Source organism: Labrus bergylta, chromosome 13, assembly GCF_963930695.1.
Source record: "Labrus bergylta chromosome 13, fLabBer1.1, whole genome shotgun sequence".
NCBI classification, from domain to species: domain Eukaryota; kingdom Metazoa; phylum Chordata; class Actinopteri; order Labriformes; family Labridae; genus Labrus; species Labrus bergylta.
The window spans coordinates 17,951,806-17,970,213 of NC_089207.1; the positions used below are offsets into that span (position 1 = coordinate 17,951,806).

Genomic DNA, 18,408 nt, shown 5'->3' on the forward strand with positions numbered 1-18,408 from the left:
CTCTCCTGGCAAGAAACAGAGCCTCCTTTGTGCTTTCACTGTCTCGTTCTTGTGAAACTTTAACATTATCCAACGGGGTGTTCTTTTTCCAGCCACATAGTTGAGGTAATTCTCAACTTTGAGGTACAGAACTCCGACTCAGAACAAACATGAATTAAGAAAGGATGTATGCAGACAGGAATCAGTGGTTAGTTTGATGGTGATGATGATGATGATGCTCTGCAAACCAAATTATGACAGAGAAGAATATGTTATGAATAAAAAGGAGGAAGCGAAAGAAAAAGACAAAATGAGCAGCTGTAGACAGGGCGGTTAATCATGAACAGGAAATGAGAACTCATTAAATGCAAACCAAAGCCCACCACACACAGAGGCAGAACAGATACAGACTTGAAGTAGGTTTGGGAAAACACTTGAGAAAAAAAAAAAAGGAGAAATCCTTTTTTTTTTTTTTTTTCCCCCCCAAGTGTCTTCTCAGATAGGATGGGAGAACCAACCCGAGAGGGAGTGAGAACGGCGATGCTCAAACTGAGAAGAGGTCATAATTGGGATGACTTTTTGGACACGAGCCGAGAATTCTGGGTAAAAAGATGGATGATGAAAGAGAAAAGAGTGATGAAACAAGAATTTAAAGGAACAAAAAAGAAAATGAAGTGGAAACAAAGTTTGTACATCAGTCTATACATGCATTTGTGAAAGCTCTCTAGAGACCCACATCAGAGAAATATAGTAAAGATATTTTTTCCCCACTGCTTCCGAAAACGACTCAATGACTGAGGATTTAAAAATTCTTCTCTACATTTAAATGCCAGTAAAAAGTTATAAATTCATGTGTTATTGATTTATGATGTCTGTTATCAGAGTAACTCAGCTGTCACTCTATCGCTTTGTGTGTTCATTTTGTTCAGTTTCTTGCTAATCTGCTGGACGTCTAACGTGCTTATCGAGGGACTGTTAACCTGTTGGACTGGAGCAAATGCTTCCTGTGTTGCCCGAGTACTTGAACTGATGAGGTGACATTCATGAAACAGGATATGGACAGTTGTGTTTTCTAAGAGGGATTCTTGTTTACTGAAGGGCTAATATCAAAATACAGATCAGCACTTGCTGCTACAAAAACAGGTAACCCACAACTGTGACAATAAATGATACATATGCTAAATGGTGAAAACACTGCCAGATAAAACACTGCCACAACTCTTTAAGAAAGGCAAGTCTAGAGAAGGACTGTGTGCTGGATTAATCCTTCTGACCACGCTGTGTATAACAAAATAGGGAAATTTCCTCTTTTTGCAAGAAAAGATAAAGACGACAGCTAGACAATTCTGTGACCTAAACAGTCTTTAACATTACACAAGTATTGATAACATTAATCTTGTATGAATTTAATTAAAAAAAAAAAATCTTAGTTTAAGGTGCTGACGACACACATTAATCTAAGAATCAAAATGAAATAACTGAACCTTTAAAGAATTATTCTTACCAGCAACTCTTTGGGCCACCAGACCCTCAACATTGAAGACCTCATCAGCGTCACTTTCTCTTGTCTGTGGTGTTGCTGAAGCAGCAGCCGGGCTTCTCAGGGGCTCAGAGCCCTCTGAAGACTGGGGCAATGCGCTTGGAGGGTAGGTATTGATGGGCTTGAGCTGAATGTGACCAGTTACTGTGGGTGGTGTTTGCGATGAAGGGCTGGATCCAGCCATTTCAGATGTGTATCTTAAAGATCCCTGAAGAGGTGTAGGCTCTGGAGTACTGGGCTTTCCAGGTGACATTTGACCTTGTATAGAGTTGCCTGCAAGTGTGGCCATAGGGCCAGAATAGTGTGTATGGACTGATGCATCTGGAGTGTAGGAGGGCCTGGTTTGGTTCTGGGAGAAGGACGGCTGAGTAGTCACTACAACACTGTTTTCCCGTAGTGGAGCACTTTGGGATTTTGGCACAAGTGAACGGCCTGGTTCCAGGTCCAACATGAGGAGATTAAGGGTTTCAATAGATTGCTCAATTTCTTGCTGGGAGGCACTCTGGCGATGGGGAAACTGTGGGAGGCTGTGGTGGCTGGGCATCACGGCCACAGAGGGAGGTGGACTAAAAGTGAGGCCTTCAGTTACTGGCTCCTCGGGTACCCCAAACTGCTGCCAAACATTGAGACCACGTTGAACGGCATCCCTGCTACTGGTGGTGCGGGTGGGAGCTGGAGGCATAGACTTTGGCTCTGCACCAAATGACTGAGAGCGGTACAAATTGCCATTCTGGTTAGCAATGTAATTATCCGTGGATGGACTTGAATCACTTTGGGTCAAAGTGACATGTTTGTCGGACGTGCCAGTCTGTTTCTGGACGGTTTCCAGAGGCTTCTCTGGGACGCTGCGCTCTAGATATGGCACATGGTCCTTGCCATTGATAAGTGACTCAGACTGGTAATAAAGATCAGCTGGAGTAGCCCGTCCATCTGTGGAAGAGAACGTCCCTAGACTGTCCACACTGTTGCCCTCTTGACTGGTTGGCAGCTCATCATCTAAAATGTCTGTCTCACGGTCAATGCTATTGTGCCCATTCACATGGACCTGTGCAGGCACAAGGTGAAGCATTCCCCCAACAGCAGAGGTTGGGGTGGACAGGTAGCCCTGCCGATGCATGGGCCCCTCCAATCCACTTAGCAGCTGCTCCAGCTCCTGTTTCTCTTGTGGACTGATTGGTTGTTGAGCTGGCGGGGTGTGAGGACGGACTGAGTGAAGCTCCTCACCTACGGAAACATGTGCCTGGCTCACTGTGGAAGTCTGAGGTGCTGCTGTCACTTCATCAGTTCGGTCAGTTTTGATGGAGGCAGTAGAGTTTCCTGAGTCGCTGCTCACTGACAGGGCATGATCAACTGCAGGTAGGGCATGTTCAGCAGCAGTGGGTGGGAGGCCGTTTGCTGTGACTGCTCCTTCAATAGACTCCTTTTTGCGAACTTTGGCATAGAGGCTGCCATCCAGTGGTCCTTCGGTGTGTATAACTTCTGAAACAAAGAAGTACAACGGAGTATATGAGATGAAATGCTGATCCAAAACAACTCAGCTTTCTACAGTCACTCTAGTATTTTCCGAGCCATGGAGTTTCCCCTAGTTATAAACACAGGATTCATTAAGACATTAAAAAGCAAAGAGAAAGGAACTAGTATAGAGAGTATATATAGAGAGAGGGTATCATGAAATTGTGTGGACATGAACAAAAAACAGCAGTTAAATGAAATACTGGCTCATGTCCACCTATTCTGCCAGCCTCAGGAAATGAGCAGAGTTTGTGGCTTGCACTGTGGAAAAAACGATGAAATCACAGGAGCCTGCCTTGCACATTCAAGAGTCGATTGGATTAATCTCTGCCACCTGATAAATATTAGCATAATAGAAGATGAATCAGTTGTTGATTTTAATTGCTAAATGATCCTCACAACAGTAAACAAGTTATGCTCCCTCAAAAAATACATGACATGGCCAAATTTGTATCCACTCATTTACTCATGAACTTGGATTGACTGCTAAACTAACACACATTCTGTACTTGCATGCCCATGCACACTGACATAAAATCAAATCTATCTATCACAACACTCCAAGAAAGAGGAAATAGGGTGACCCATTCGGAAGAATTTAGTCCTCACTGGAAAACTGGCCTCACTGAGAAAGGAAGGCCCAGAGGCTTTTCCTGGCTTTCTTCACCCAAAGCAAAACAAAAGCTCTGCTGACTCATCCCAATTACGTCACATAACAAAACATTACGTTAAAAATCTACATTACCTCGTTGGATAATTCCTTTTATACTTCCTGTTACAGTTCTTAAGAAACCATATTACCCACGATGAGGCATGTCCTCATGCATAATCAGATTCTTTAGCTGGTAAAGAAGCTGCACAAAGGAGCTGTCTGTCCCTATAAGTTATAGATATCGCTATCTTAGTTTTAGTGAATACTGGGCTCTGTAGTGGAACTTGGTGGGCGTACACAGGCTGGGTACTGCAAGGTCTCTTTGGTGGACCAGTGGCAACATGCCAAGGGAATGGCGCACTGAAGGAACTTAACTGTCAGGCTGCTGGTTGAAACAAATCTTGTTGCTGGAAGTTGTAAAAACTCACAGTTTATGCTTTTTTTTTTTTTTTTTTTTTTTTAAAACTACTAAGCTGTTTGTGAGTGGTTGCTTATTGTCCGGTCTGATGATGGTCTTTCCGTCAGTATCAAAAGCTGGTCGTGCAGCGTATCTCTGTGATAGTACCTGTGCTCTCTTTAGTATATCGACAACCAATGTAGTTTTCATGATAACAGTAGCAATACAGACCATAAGCCACAAAAGCTGTCCAAATTGAATGCAAATGTTCAAATTTTTGTTTGCTGTTTATGTAAATACTCCACTAAATCAGTGTTGTCCCCACTGAAAGTAAGCTAAGACTGGAGTCTCCAAATTAAGTCATCATTACATATTTATTTAGCACATTAAAACTGCTAAAGTATCAAGTTAGGGCCTGTGCATGCATTCCCATCCACATGAGCGCACACACACACATATACACTTTTAAAGCATCAGTTGATAAACATAGACAAGTCGTGAAAGCAGAGCTCCCCAACCTTTCTCCGTTTCATTACTTCAAAATCACCTGCTATGTGGCCAAATATAAATCACAAAATAAGAATGATCAGTCATAAATCTCAGCTGATTTCCCAACCTCAATGCCTAATCCAAAACAAATGAGCAAATCACCTTAAACTAGTGAAAGCTCTGTCAAAACAAATAGCTCCTCCACAGGAGGAGGTTTCCCTACCTGTGTTAGCAGTGGACGACAGTACAGTCCCAATCAAAGCCCTTCAGAAAAGCCCTCTGGATGGGACATTAGGAATAACAGCAAGAGTTGGGGGAGTCTGCTTAGGTTTGTGTTCCTTCTCCTCCCTCTCCTGAATAACTGTCCAGGCAGAGCGGGACAGAAACTGCTGTTGCTCGCTGTTCAGTGGCTCACACTATTCTGAAGGCTGTCCCTGCTGTGTATGCATATGTGGGAGGTCTATCACAACACCCTGTTTGATGGTATAACTGGGCGGAGGGGTATAAGAGGCTCTTGCAATGCAGATTTCATAGAATGACATCAGTCCCTTTAGGTTAGCTTCTCTGGAGCACTTATTTCCACAAATAAAAGGTTTGATGCTTTACAAAAACACACTTCACAAATTGTGGCATCTCCAACATTTGTTCCATGCAGACATACACAGTTGCCCCTCCTTAGCTTTAGCCCACTGGTGTTGAAAACACTCGTAATGGAAAGAGCTGCTTGGTCCAGCAACAGTCATTTAACAAGCTCTCCTCTTTAAGCTAGGAAGCAAGGCAAAAGCTCCACCCTGCTGCAGGCAGATGGAGAAAACAGAAAAGCTTAGCAAGTCAAAAATAGACCAATACATTGAGTGGCTGCTGATATGATGTGAGAATACGAAATGTTCTTTATCTTATAGGTAAATGCACAAGATTAGGTAACATATGACTGAGTCAGATGTAGATGATTTGCAATAGTTGTTTAAATCGAACAGTTTGACAATGAAAAATAACGCATTACACAAAACAAAAGACCTCCATCACAGTTTATGAGGTCAGTAAACATTATAATGTAATCACTATACTATTGCAAACCAGAACATTTGAGCCCAATTTAACATTCCCCTGCACCAACTTTTTCCTTTTTCATCCTCATTTAAATCATGTTAAACCATAAATACATGATAATGGGCTGGGCTGTGATACCGTTTCCCCTCATTTCACTCTCAGATTGTTAACCAACTCTCTTCTTGTCTCTCCTCTCTCCCCCCCCCCCCCCCCCCCCCTTTTTTTTTTTTTTTTTTACCCCCACATCCTTCGCCTCTCACTTTATTCTTACACTGATGATGATGGCAATGACTGGAATGAGGTTAGCTGGGCTGGTTTAGTCACCCCCTTAACATGCTCATGGCTTCAGGTTTGAGATGATGTGACTAACGAGCGATCCACAGAATCTCCATTTGTACAACAGGAAATCCAATCTGTCACTTTACACTTGTGAGACTTTTTATAGCAAGCAGACTATTTATGTTGAGACTACTTCTGTATTGAGTGTTATGTCTGCTGCTGTTTTTATTTGGTTGAAATGAATATACGTAATCCTTCACAAATAACCTTTGACTGTGCCCCTCACTGTGTCTGTGTGCATGATGGTGTGTTTTTAAATACTCTCCAGGAGGTAGATACTTGCTCTGTGATCCCAAGCACATTAGTCAGAACTGAATGTCTCTGATGCTGAACCCATAGGCCTTACAAATTATACACCAGCAGGGGAGCGGGGTCCATCCCTGACCTGTCTGGAATGACTCATTAGTTGTGTCACTACATCCTCTTTATTAAGTTTATCATGAAATGCTGGAGAAAGCAACATCAGACATTTAGTTAATTCATATCATGAACATCACGATAAAATGATGCAGCAGGATGCAGTTTGCTAACGTGTTTGACACTAGTGTAAAAAATTTAGAGATGTTCAACTCCTCTGATGAAAACGTTTCTCTACAAATAGAAAGGGTTGTGGTTGGAAGGTGCTGCCAGATATTGAGGTTCTGCAGACCAGATGGTGCAACCGCATGACCTCTTGATCTTCACAATCTGAGCTCTGACCTCTGTGGCAATAGATCCCCCTTTACAGCGGAAATAGCATGTTCTTCCTCAAGCTTACACGGGCAAACACCATGTGCAACTCTGCCGGTGAATGTATGGATTCATGTGTGTGTGTGTGTGAGCGTGTGTGGGGGCATTCCTTAACAGCTGGGGGTCTGTGTCTCCTGGCTAATAGGGCAACATTGAAAAAGACGGAGATGAAACATTTTCTGAGAAAGTCCCCTCCAGACTTGACCCCTAAAACCACTAACAGCCCAACAAGACAAGAGCTCAGAGTGTTTTGCATTCAATAAACCCAAGAGAGAATACAGGTCTGCAGTAGGTGTAGAATATAGTCTGACAGTTTGTAAGTATAGCCTAATGCCATATTTGGTCAAAGTTAATGGCTAAACTATTGATTTGGCAACAAAGGATTGCCTTACTGTATGTGAGGGCTCAAGGACGGGCTATTAAAGTAGCACTGTGGCCTTGTAAATGATCTACACAAGAGGCTGTTACATCTTCCAAACGGGATTAATTAGACTTGTGAACAACAGAGAAGACTAATGAAATAAAAGTCAACATTGAGATCATGGAGCATACCCCAAACACTAAGCAACACAGCTCCACAGATTCACAGCCATTGCTGTGCAAGTAACTCATTGCCTATGTTTGAATGGTTCTTCTTTTATGATTATAAATGGTTTTAATGGCCAAACCTAATACAAATTCTCACACTGAATCAGCCCTAAAATGCATTTATTTTGCAGATGGGTAGTTAAAACCTTAAAAATTACCAATCACAATAAATATAAGACCATAGAAATCCTTCAACGGATAACTCTCTGGTTCTTTCAAATGCATCATTGCACCACCAGATGCTTTTAGATCATACCTAATGTTAACAGTACATATGCAGACTTCAAACTAAATACTTCAAATAAGTATGAAACAAACAATGCATGTGAATGCAGCTATTGATTGTGAGAAAATCGGGTGCCTGAAACACAAACATGATACCTTCCACAATATGTTTCATTTAATACAACACTCATTTTTTATAATAACTGAAGACATTGCAAAAGGCTAATGATGTCAATGTAAGATATTGAATTTTGGTAGAACTTCTTGATACACTAAAGGAGAGCCACCCCGGGATTTATAGTCCTCTATATCACAGTTTAGCTCTTGCCAACATTCAAAGTCCCAAAACACTTAGTGAAATGTAAGTACTGGATCTCGTTGCACTGCACCTCATTAAATATACATCAAAGATTAGTGAGAATCAATGTGTGAAAGTGCAAACTTGCTAGGACTGGGGAAACAAAGAACAGGGTAATGGAGGGTGGTGTGGAACAGCCAGGAGAAGATTGATTACTATATATGACTTAATTACTCGCTGAAACTTAAATCCCAACATTGTTGTAAATATTGTTTGAACCAAACAAAAAATATGTTTCTATGAGATGTAACTTAAAATAGCTCACATGTCTCAAATGCATCAAGGTATTTGTATTAAAAGTCTTCCCCATTAACTGTATCCTGTTGCCAGTATTAGTCTGTTGATTTTGTCCAAACTGTACTAAATTAAATGCAGTCATTGACATAACCAACATTAATAGCATGAGTTTTGTTCTTTTCTGACAGTTTGTCCATGCAGAACATTATTTTTCCTTTCAAATGAGTTTGCATCTCAGGAAAAGTCATCAGTGGGTCCTGACGGTAGGGTTGCCTAGCGATAATTTCTCGGGCCAAATGAGGAGAGCTGGATCTATCTCATTCTAAAAGGTAGGAGAAGCTTTGATGGGCTAATCCATGCTAGCTATGGTCTGGAGAAACTACAAAAACAGAACCACTACATTTTTGCCTAAAGCCTTGATAGCTTATGCAGATTCTCCTCAAAGCAACTCTTGTCATATCTTGCTCTTATCATCATCCTGGTAAATGCTTGAGACACAAACTGGTCTTGTTCCCAACCAGATACTTCCAGGTATTAGTTGAAACACTGAGAAGAATCGTTGGAACAGCTCTGTCAAGAATCCTTTCAGTATTTTCAGAAGACAAAAAGTGACAGACCAAAGAAAGAGAGAGAAAAGGCAGAGCTAAGAGGTATGCTCTGGACTAGATTAGGTGGTGATTTTGTTTACTTTACGTTACAAGGATAAGATTTTTACCGTAATAATAATTCTTCACAGCCAATATTTCCAGATTTTTCTTCCACTTTATCCAAGATTTGCAGACTGTTCTTTACCCAAATTTCTCAAACTGATTAATGCTCAGTGGGCCAACACACTGTGCCACTGGTCTCTTCTTTGCATCTGCCCATAAGGTCTACAAGAATGATCAGGACTGTGTTAAACTTCAAGAGTTTATTGCTACCTATTTCCCCATCCATGCGGTTGCCATGAACAACCAGTTGGATTCCACTCAAAAGCTTGATCCCTCACCAACTCTGCCCTCCCCTGTCTCTGTGTTGTAGTAACACATGAATAAGCCTTAAGTACATCGATAACAGGCTGAATTTGGGTGCAGACTTGACCCTGTGACACCCTCTGCAATTCTAAAGCAAATGATTAAGATGCACAATCGAGAAAAAAGGCTTGGCCCTGTTTTTGTCCCTTGATGTTACTGGCTGCCTTTCCAAGCATTGCTTCTCATGAAGTGAAGAACACTCTGTTATGACATCAAAACAGAAAACCGGTGCAGGAATAGATCTCTCTTTTTAAAGCAAAGAAAATAACGAAGGAGGAGAGGCAAGTGTTCCCTACAGAGCCTAAATGAAAGCCTTTCAGTTGATCCTGAAAACATGTTCCTTGTTTCCTTGTACTGTACATGTGTCCATCCAACCCTTGGCTCAGGAGGTGTCTATTTAGTAAGTTAAGTGAGCCATATAGAGTTATGCCTTAGGCCAATAATGCACCCCTTTAGAGAGTGCCTCATAAAGGAAAGGGTCTAAGGGAATAAGCTGTTGGACAAGTCATCTTAAATCAAGCAAAGCCATAAAGCATTCAATCAGCGGTCAGTATGTTTACATGCAGTTAGAAAATGTCAATTTGTGTAAATTGAATTTCTCAAAGTCAGACAATCACACCTAGATAATGTGGATGGAGTTTGATTAACTCTTGATTGTATACACCACTATTAGACCAAAACTGGACCCAGGCTAGTTTTGACCCAGAAATCATACTGCATAAGTATGCATATGCCAGGGCTCCGGCCGAAGATTTCTGCCTTTTAATAAGGCATTTTTTTCTTACCACTGTAACTTTTGCTGCTTTGCTAAAGTGCTCATGGTGGATAGGCCGGATCTTTGTAATATAGCAATAAGTAAGGTCTTTTTACCTGCTCTTTGTAACATAACAATAAGTAAGGTCTTTTACCTGCTTTTTGTAACATAACAATGAGTAAGGTCTTTTTACCTGCTCTTTTGTAATGTTAACAGACAAAGATTAAGGTATTTTACCTGCTTTTTGTAAAGTGTCTCGAGATAACACTTGTTGTGAGTTGACGCTATACAAATAAAAATTGATTGATTCATTGATTGATAAGTGCAAAGCATAGCAGAAGTTGTGTTGTCATTTGCTTTCGGATTTCACCATAAGCTAGAGGGATAGCGTGCATCACATTTGGTTAAGTAAGTAAAGCATAGAAAATCTATGAAACGCACAGAGCTATGAACTTGTCCATGTTTTACTGGTGGACATTAATCCACCACTTTGCCGTTTACTAACTTGTTATCAAGGTCACACAGAAGGTCCAATTGTAGCTAGCTGAAAGGGGGTATATCACCACCTACTGTAGTGGAATCAGACATTTTCCTGTCAATCAATCGATTCTCCATTGGTGCATGTTTACTGGGACAAGGACAGCATTCCAATTAAATCACAGACGTAACTGCATTTAAACATCCTGCATGTGAAAGGTAGCCAAGTTAAGCCTAGATGCTGGGACCTTTTGATTAGGGTCCTCCTACTACATGGCAATGGCATTAATACTGGATTAAAGATAGATTAAATGCAGATCATATGAGAAGCACTCGTGGTATTATTAATAATGTCCTGGCTTTTCTGTGGCATTTATATCCAGATCAGCTGTGTAGAGATGACTGGCGAAAAAGAAAGCGGGACACAGAATGTCTGGAAAACAGCTGGACTAAAGCTGCATGCAAGAGGAGCTAACAGAAGTCTCATTCATTCCCACACATTATGGACAGCAGATAATTAGCACTCTTTCCCCAAGGATTAGCCATGGATTGCAAAGATCTCTACTATACCTAAGCCATAGCAGTGCACAATTACATGCACACCACATATTTTCCTGGATGCAGCTTTAAGGACTGAATGTGATGGGAGTGCAAACAACCTTAAAACATCCTGTGTCTGAAAAGCTCTATTTTTGGTGTAGCACACGTCATGGTCAGTAGCTGTCGCCTGGCAAAAACCCCTACCCCTGTGCCCCCACAGCCAGGGTGCAAACAGGGATACTCCACAACACAAGGCACTTGTTCTCTCTTTGTGACCTATACAGTCTTTCCAGAAGGCCTTGATTTCACTGTCTTGGCTGTTATGCAATCAGAGCTGTTCAAAGTTTAGAGTCCAAGCAGACTAATCCTCCCAAAAGCCTAAGACCGGACTGAGGGACTGATAGCAAGGAAGTCTGTTGACAACACAAAGGACCAGACATTTCACCTCTGCATCTTTTTGGAGCAATGCCATAGATTGATAGGTCCACTTTTCAATAAGAAAATGTTATTTAATAAGTTGGCTTTAGCATCAGGAAGGTTGTCAGAGTAAGACGAAACCAATCACAATATTCAGGCCAGTAGGCATCAAGAGGTGGACAACTGCATTCCAAGGTCTTATGTCTACAATCATTTTTAATTTACACAGACATTTAGAAGTTCATCTCATTTATTCATGACAAATACTTAACTAGAACAACACGGCTCCAATGAAAACATCTGCAGAGTAGCTCAACTGTGGGATGTAGTCCTTGCTTTCCTGCTGATGGATCCATGAGCAACCAGTTGAATCTAGATCAAGTAATCACCTCACTACACCACTCCCCCTGACCCTGAGGTAGGAGGCAATGCAACAGAGTTTCCCTACTCAATCGTTCTAGGTATCTGATTGCTATACAGATTTGACAACAACACAGATTTCTGTTTGAGAGCTTGTGCTTGGAAATGTCAGCCTATTCACTAACAGTTTTAAAAAGAAATGTGTTTGCTCCAGTAAATATCTTCAAGACAGGATTTATCGGCTGCAAGTTAAAAAGGGCAAATATGCCCAATCAAAGTAGGCCACCAAACAGTGAATGCTTAAATAGCAATCTTAGCTTATCAGTGGATAAGTGATTTAAGTAAGTGTGTGACAACATCACAGAAATAGTCCCTTCAGAGATAGGCTATTTGATAGTTAGAGCTGTTAACATTGCCAACAGACTTGATTAGAAGAGCAGAGTTGTTCCTGGTTAACCACTGCTTTGGACTGGTTTGTTTGTTTGTGTGTAATGATGTGGGACTTTGGTGTTTCTTGGATCCTGCACAACACAAATAACACAAACAAACTCCCTGGTTGAGCCAGTGTTAGAACAGCAACACATTCACACTGCTCCATTAGATGTAGGCTTTTGTCATGGTAGTCAACTAGCCTTGACTTTAATGATGTCACAAAACTTCTTGGTTTAAAAAACAGTTTCCAAGAGAGGTCCTCTCTTGGAAACTGTTTTCACCATAGAGGTCCTCTATGGTATGGATTATTTCTGTTATGTTGTCAGACAGTTTTATAGCAATCTGAGCGTGTCTTTTTAGAGGATGTATCCTGATTAGCGGCCTTTGCCCCCACAAGGTTTCTAATCTGCTGCTGTCTGGTCAATTAATCTACAATGGTCATTCCTAAACTTCTAGTTCCTGTTGGTCACTTTGACACCAAAATATATAAAATGGGGTCCTGGTTTAAAAATGCACAAATACCCTGTTAACTTTCATAATTATACATCTGAATTGCCTTTACAGCGTTATTAATTTATTTAAGCATAGGGTAACTGAAGAAACATGTCATCTTAATGAGTCAACTTTAGAAATATCTATAAAAGCTGTTCCTTCAGTACATGTATTTCTGATATTTCACTGTTGACAGCTGTAATTCTATTCTAAACTATTCTAGGGCCAAAGGGAGATTTCAGTTTCGGTCATCCACTGAGACACAACAGTCTCGTCAGTGATGTCATTTTGTTGCTTCAACTCTATCTCCGTAAAGATTATGTAACCTCCCCTGACCCCACCCCTGTCTGTAACTCAACACAAACACAGACTCAAATTTGACTTGACTCATTTGATCCCTGTTCTCTGATTCAAGAATGCAGCAAACAAACAATCTGTTCCCAACAGGGCAGACGCGGTCAGTTCATCCCGTCTGTTGAATTAAGGTTGGGGACATCGCCGTCTCACTCTGACTAATGTGTCAGGGATTAAAGAGGAAGCACAAACCTCCTGGTGAGAGGAGGCAAAACAATGCTAAGACACACACACACACACACACACACACACACACACACACACACACACACACACACACACACACACACACACACACACACACACACACACACACACACACACACACACACACACACACACACACACACACACACACACCTGGGCTCCCCCTTCTTCACACAGGGAAATGCTTATTGGACTTTGGATACACATGTACTTAATGCCATCAGAAAATAAGCTTTCAAAGAAAAAAAACAAGGAGACCACTTAGGTTATACCTGTAATGAGTTAAAATAGAGAATCGTTATGCATACTTCAGTAAAATACTGTTTCATCATATTTTTTTTGTAAATATAAATTCTGAATTCTGGCTGAACAGAGTTAAACCATGAAGTGACTTTGGAAAATCTTAAATGCTACACTGTTTGCATTACTTTTTACTTCCAAATGTAGTGTCTTGCACATTTGTGTTTCTTGTCATCCCTGTCCCAGATCCCAGCAGTTAACCAAGTGAGTACAATACTGTTATTCCCAACAGGATTAATTGCCAAAATGACAACAAAAGAGCCGAGCCTGATGAATCTGAACTGAGTAACTTTAAACAGACTAAGTGCCTGCATTGTGCCTCAATGTTTCATGATTACTAGATTAAAGCATTTGTAAAAGATTAAATTTACAGGAAAAACTTCCACAACAGAGTAGTTGAAACTGTAAAAAAAAGATTAGATAATAGTAAACCTGATGTCAATAATTAAGTCGGTACAGTCACAGATCAAGTGGAAATAAAGTTTCTGGTTTTCCGTGAATCTACTGTCCTGAGTGTGTTACTCACATGTTGTTAAAGACGTCAGCTGCTCAATCTGTGACAACTTTTCTCTTCAACGATTAAAAGACCAGCGGAGGGCAGACTGGATACAGGTTCTTCAACAGCTATCAACACTTCAAAAAGCAAGATATCACAAACCCTCTAAACATTGACCCACCATGTAACTCTCACAGACAGTCTGTCTGCGCAGAACAGCAGCATGCACAAACCCACACTGACATTCTCTGTCACTCCTCCTCCTGTGAGTCTGGGCACAAAAGAGCTTCACAGTCCAGCGGAAGAGTCTGACTTTAACTCCTCAGACTCCTCGGAGGAGAGGGAGAGGAATCTCTCAGAACTTGAAGTGGGGGTTTTAATTAGTGTTTAATGCCAATTTAAGAATGATTGAGATTTACCGGGGCCAAAGTTTAGAACTAGAAAAATGAGGTTTAAAGTGCTGTCATACAAAAACAAATTGTCATCGAAAATGAACAGAGTACACAAACAGGCCCAGTTCTAGAAGCCTACAAAACCACTTAGATTAAAGGTGGTGCAGCAGCTACGGCGACCGGCAACAGCACTGAACAATAGCGAAGGTCCCTCATGTGGTCCTTGGTGAACAGAAAGATCACGTTCACCTGTCATGATCATCACAGCATGGATGTAGTAACCACGATCCAAGTCACTGTTGTCATTTCAAAAGCCTTGATAACTTATGGTAAAAAAAAAAAAACCTATGCTTGTTTTTTTTTTTTGCATCCATTGAAATGAGGGTGCAGAAATTTAAAATGGGGGTGCAATGCATGCTTTTGCACCCTCGTAGATCAGAGACTGTACACAAGTACAGCCAAGTGTATTTGCTGAGTTCATCACTGGTACTGAACGTAAACACAAACACCAGGGTCTTTCATTCTACAAATCACCGTCAACATGAGCTGACAAAATTAACGGACAGAACAGAACTAGAGCTTCACTTCCCCCTCCATTTCACACAGTTTTCCTGACGTTTGTTTTTTTAAGGTGTTAAGTCTCAACATCAAAGCTTGGACGTGTCGCAGGGTTACATAAAAAAACTTTCAATATAGTAAGAGACACTTGATGTATAAAAGTTCATCTTCAACAGAAAATGGTCATGTACTGAGTAATGACCATAAATCCAGAAAGGCATCCGACCAAGCATGCTGCATTTGTGAGGCTATTTGTAGTCATTTCATGGATTCCAGAGACTTAGAAGATCTGGATTACTCATTAAAATTAAGTTTGAATTAGGATAAGTTAACTTTTAAGGTTTTGCTCACTTTGCAGCAACAGGTCATAAGGGACAAGAGCATCCTTGTTTATGACTTATTTTGATTTGCTCATGAGATGATACACTTTCTAAATCCATGTACGCCTCATTCAATGTGTTCATGGTTTATTGTGCAAGTGTGAAGTTTAGGATCTTTTCTTGCTGTGTTTATGCAAGGTGCAGGCACGACAAGAATCCCTGAGCTGAAACTCCCCCACAGCAGCTGTAGCTGTTTTCTGCGGAATAAACACAATGAACATCAACATCAATCTTTGGAAACCAACGACCACATAGACAAGACTTACCCAATGTTGATCCCAACAAAACATTGGCCGTATAATTTAAGCTTCATGCAATGCCTCGATAAGAAGAGAGGGCAGAAAAGTTGTTGTAAGTTGAGCTCTTTCCTAAGAAAAGCAGTCGCGACGCTGACAACCGAACAACAACCATGGCTTTTGTTTTCTAACACTTGTGAAGATATACATCCTCTCGGCTCTAAAAGCCACTCGGTGAGAGGACCTAATCGCCCTTTCAGCACTAACAAGTGTGAAGCCAAATGATAGATGGACTCCAGTTTCCTGGAAACCCCTTTCTCTCTCGTTTCTGTGAGAGAGAAGCATGTTTGACTGGTGTTTTAAGTGCTATCTCCAAGCTACGCCCGTTTACACTGTGTATCACTCTGGGTGTACTGGAGAATGAAGACATGTCACAAAAAGATATTTATGGGTATCCTCTAAGTCTCATCAAGATTTCAGAGTAGCAATTAAGAGCTTAGGATTGTTTTTGAGTGCATCTCTGCGTATGCTCACTTGCACACATTTTCATGCGTTTCTGCTCCTGTCCAAAGGTGAAGTGTGTTCATTTACGTGAGACAAATGAAGCCTCGACCACAGTATCACCATCATATGACTGAACATAGCAGACAGCTTGGACTGGGCTGGACTTCAGATAAACACACACACACACACAAACCACCTCGACTGACATAGAATGAGAGGAGACTTACACCTGTTCTATTTTAGAAAAGCCTATTTCAAGCTGACTGTGAGGGTGTACACTTTATGGGCAGTGATAAAAGGTAGCCAAGTAACCTCTGACCTTTTGGCTGTCTGGGAGACCAATGAACACCCTAAGGGAGACGTAGGGACATTAAATATCCAGTAAGAAAGTGTCTGCAACGAGCCACTTTGTAATTTTACAAACTGTCATTTAACTTGCTCACAATGCTCGCTTGTTGCCATCACTAAAGAATCCAGTACATTTCAACATCACCACTTCACTTTTTAAAAAAATACATTATTTTGAAGTTCCTGGAGAGAGTGTATTGTATGTATGTATAATATATAATTATTTTTACATTAGAAGAGGCCATTCAACTTAATGAAGCTTGAACAAGTACATTTATTTTAATTCTACTTAAATTATGTCATGAATGCAGAACTTAACATGTGGCTCTGTTTTCTACAATGTGATGTGGCGATTTTACCAGAATAAACATCTGAATACATCCCAATACACTCACAGATGTGTATGTTGCATCCCTCACAAGAGGTGGTAAAGAAGGTAAAACCACCACTGACTAAATCGTCAAAGGGACTGCACTTATCACCTTTCTCAAGGTCTGACCACTCGGAGTATTTCATTCAACCCACATTTATTAATTGACACAGAGGTCTACATGCAACGTTCTAACTATCAGAATATATTACAATGCTCATATTAGCATTATATTAGCAAGCAGCTGATCTTTGCATTAATGGACATCCCACTTAGCATCCTCTACAGGTGCTAAACAAAACCTAAACCACTCGATGTGCTGGACAGCAAAAATCAATGTGAGACGTTGCAGGATGAAATCTACAAATGTCTACGTATGCACAGTAACAGAACATCACGATTCAAAGTTGAACAGGGCAAATCTATAATCATTCACCAGATTGTATTACCCTCTCTTTAACAAAGATATTTGTAAAACATAACCTGACCTGACAAGCACTGTTAGAAATCAATATCAGAGTATCTAGGACACGCGTACAGTTATTCCAGCTCACATAAAAACAAACAGACGATTCTGACACTTTCTGTACTTTGAAGACATAACAACCCAGCCCGTCTGCTACCACGGAGGGCGTAGTATAGCTTCCTTTTTTTGGGTGGCAGAGAAAGCAGCACTTTGGTCACAGAGTGACCACCGCTCCCTCCACAGGAAGGCTCTTGTCCATGCCTGTGGCTCGACCCAGGAATGTCTCGCACTGCACTCGGGTCCCACAGGGCCTATAGCTTCTCAGCGGCCATAATCCCACCACAATTGAATTCTCTCCTTCATTTCAAAATATGATTTACCACCACCATCCAGGACAGCGGGAAACCTCGTAATGCTGATTTGGGTGATTTTAGATATTTGCATGGGGCGAAACAACACTTTAAGCCACAATGTGATGCAAACAATACAGAAAGAAACAAAAAGGCTCAAGCATACATATAACTCTATATACACAACTGCTACCCTGTGTCTTTACCCGTGACACATTCGACACGTGTTTAACTCGTATGTGACTTCAGTTTGACCCTGTCGTGTGGGAGCTTTAAAGAGAAGAAACTGTGAAAAAAGTCTTTAAACTCCATTAGGAGGCAGGATGGATCTTTGCTCCGTGTCACGCACAAACACAACAACAGCTTTGTTACCGAGGTCAGAGTGGTTAGAGAATGTTCATGTGTGCGTTTGAGGGAGAAACTAAAATAGAATCACAACTTCTGTCGAGCACACCACGATGCATTTCAACAGATACATGTACTGTTTATAAAACATTCATCCAAAGTGCTCTTTCACCTACAAGTTCACACGGAGGGAGCCTGTTCAAATACATTTCAGATGCATAATCTACTCACTGACAGCTGATGACGAGCACTAATGAAGCTGTTTGGACCAAACTGATCCAGAGCTAATGGGTCACATGCAGAAACATACAACCAATTTGTGGTTCATTTTTTTTATCATGTACTTCCTCAGATCAAGTTAGAAACACAAGTTCTCAAGACATTATTGCACATAAGTGGTTATATGGAGCATGGCTGTAAAGAGCTGGTGTAATTAACACCTTGTTAACTCTACAACAAACAAGGGGGGGGGGGGGGGGGCAGTAGGAGGTCTACTTCTGTGTGTAAGTATATGTGTCTGAT

At 41.0% G+C, this 18,408-nt stretch overlaps 1 protein-coding gene across 13 annotated transcripts in view; it reads right to left on the reverse strand.

Annotated features, from left to right (window-relative positions):
• tns1b (tensin 1b) overlaps positions 1-18,408 on the reverse strand; it is a 176,601-nt gene that overhangs the window by 18,888 nt on the left and 139,305 nt on the right. For all 13 annotated transcript variants that reach the window (XM_065962511.1, XM_065962501.1, XM_065962503.1 and 10 more), the window contains one exon: positions 1,484-2,998. In XM_065962511.1, coding sequence (XP_065818583.1) covers positions 1,484-2,998 — 1,515 coding nt within the window. The remainder of the gene's footprint in view (positions 1-1,483; positions 2,999-18,408) is intronic.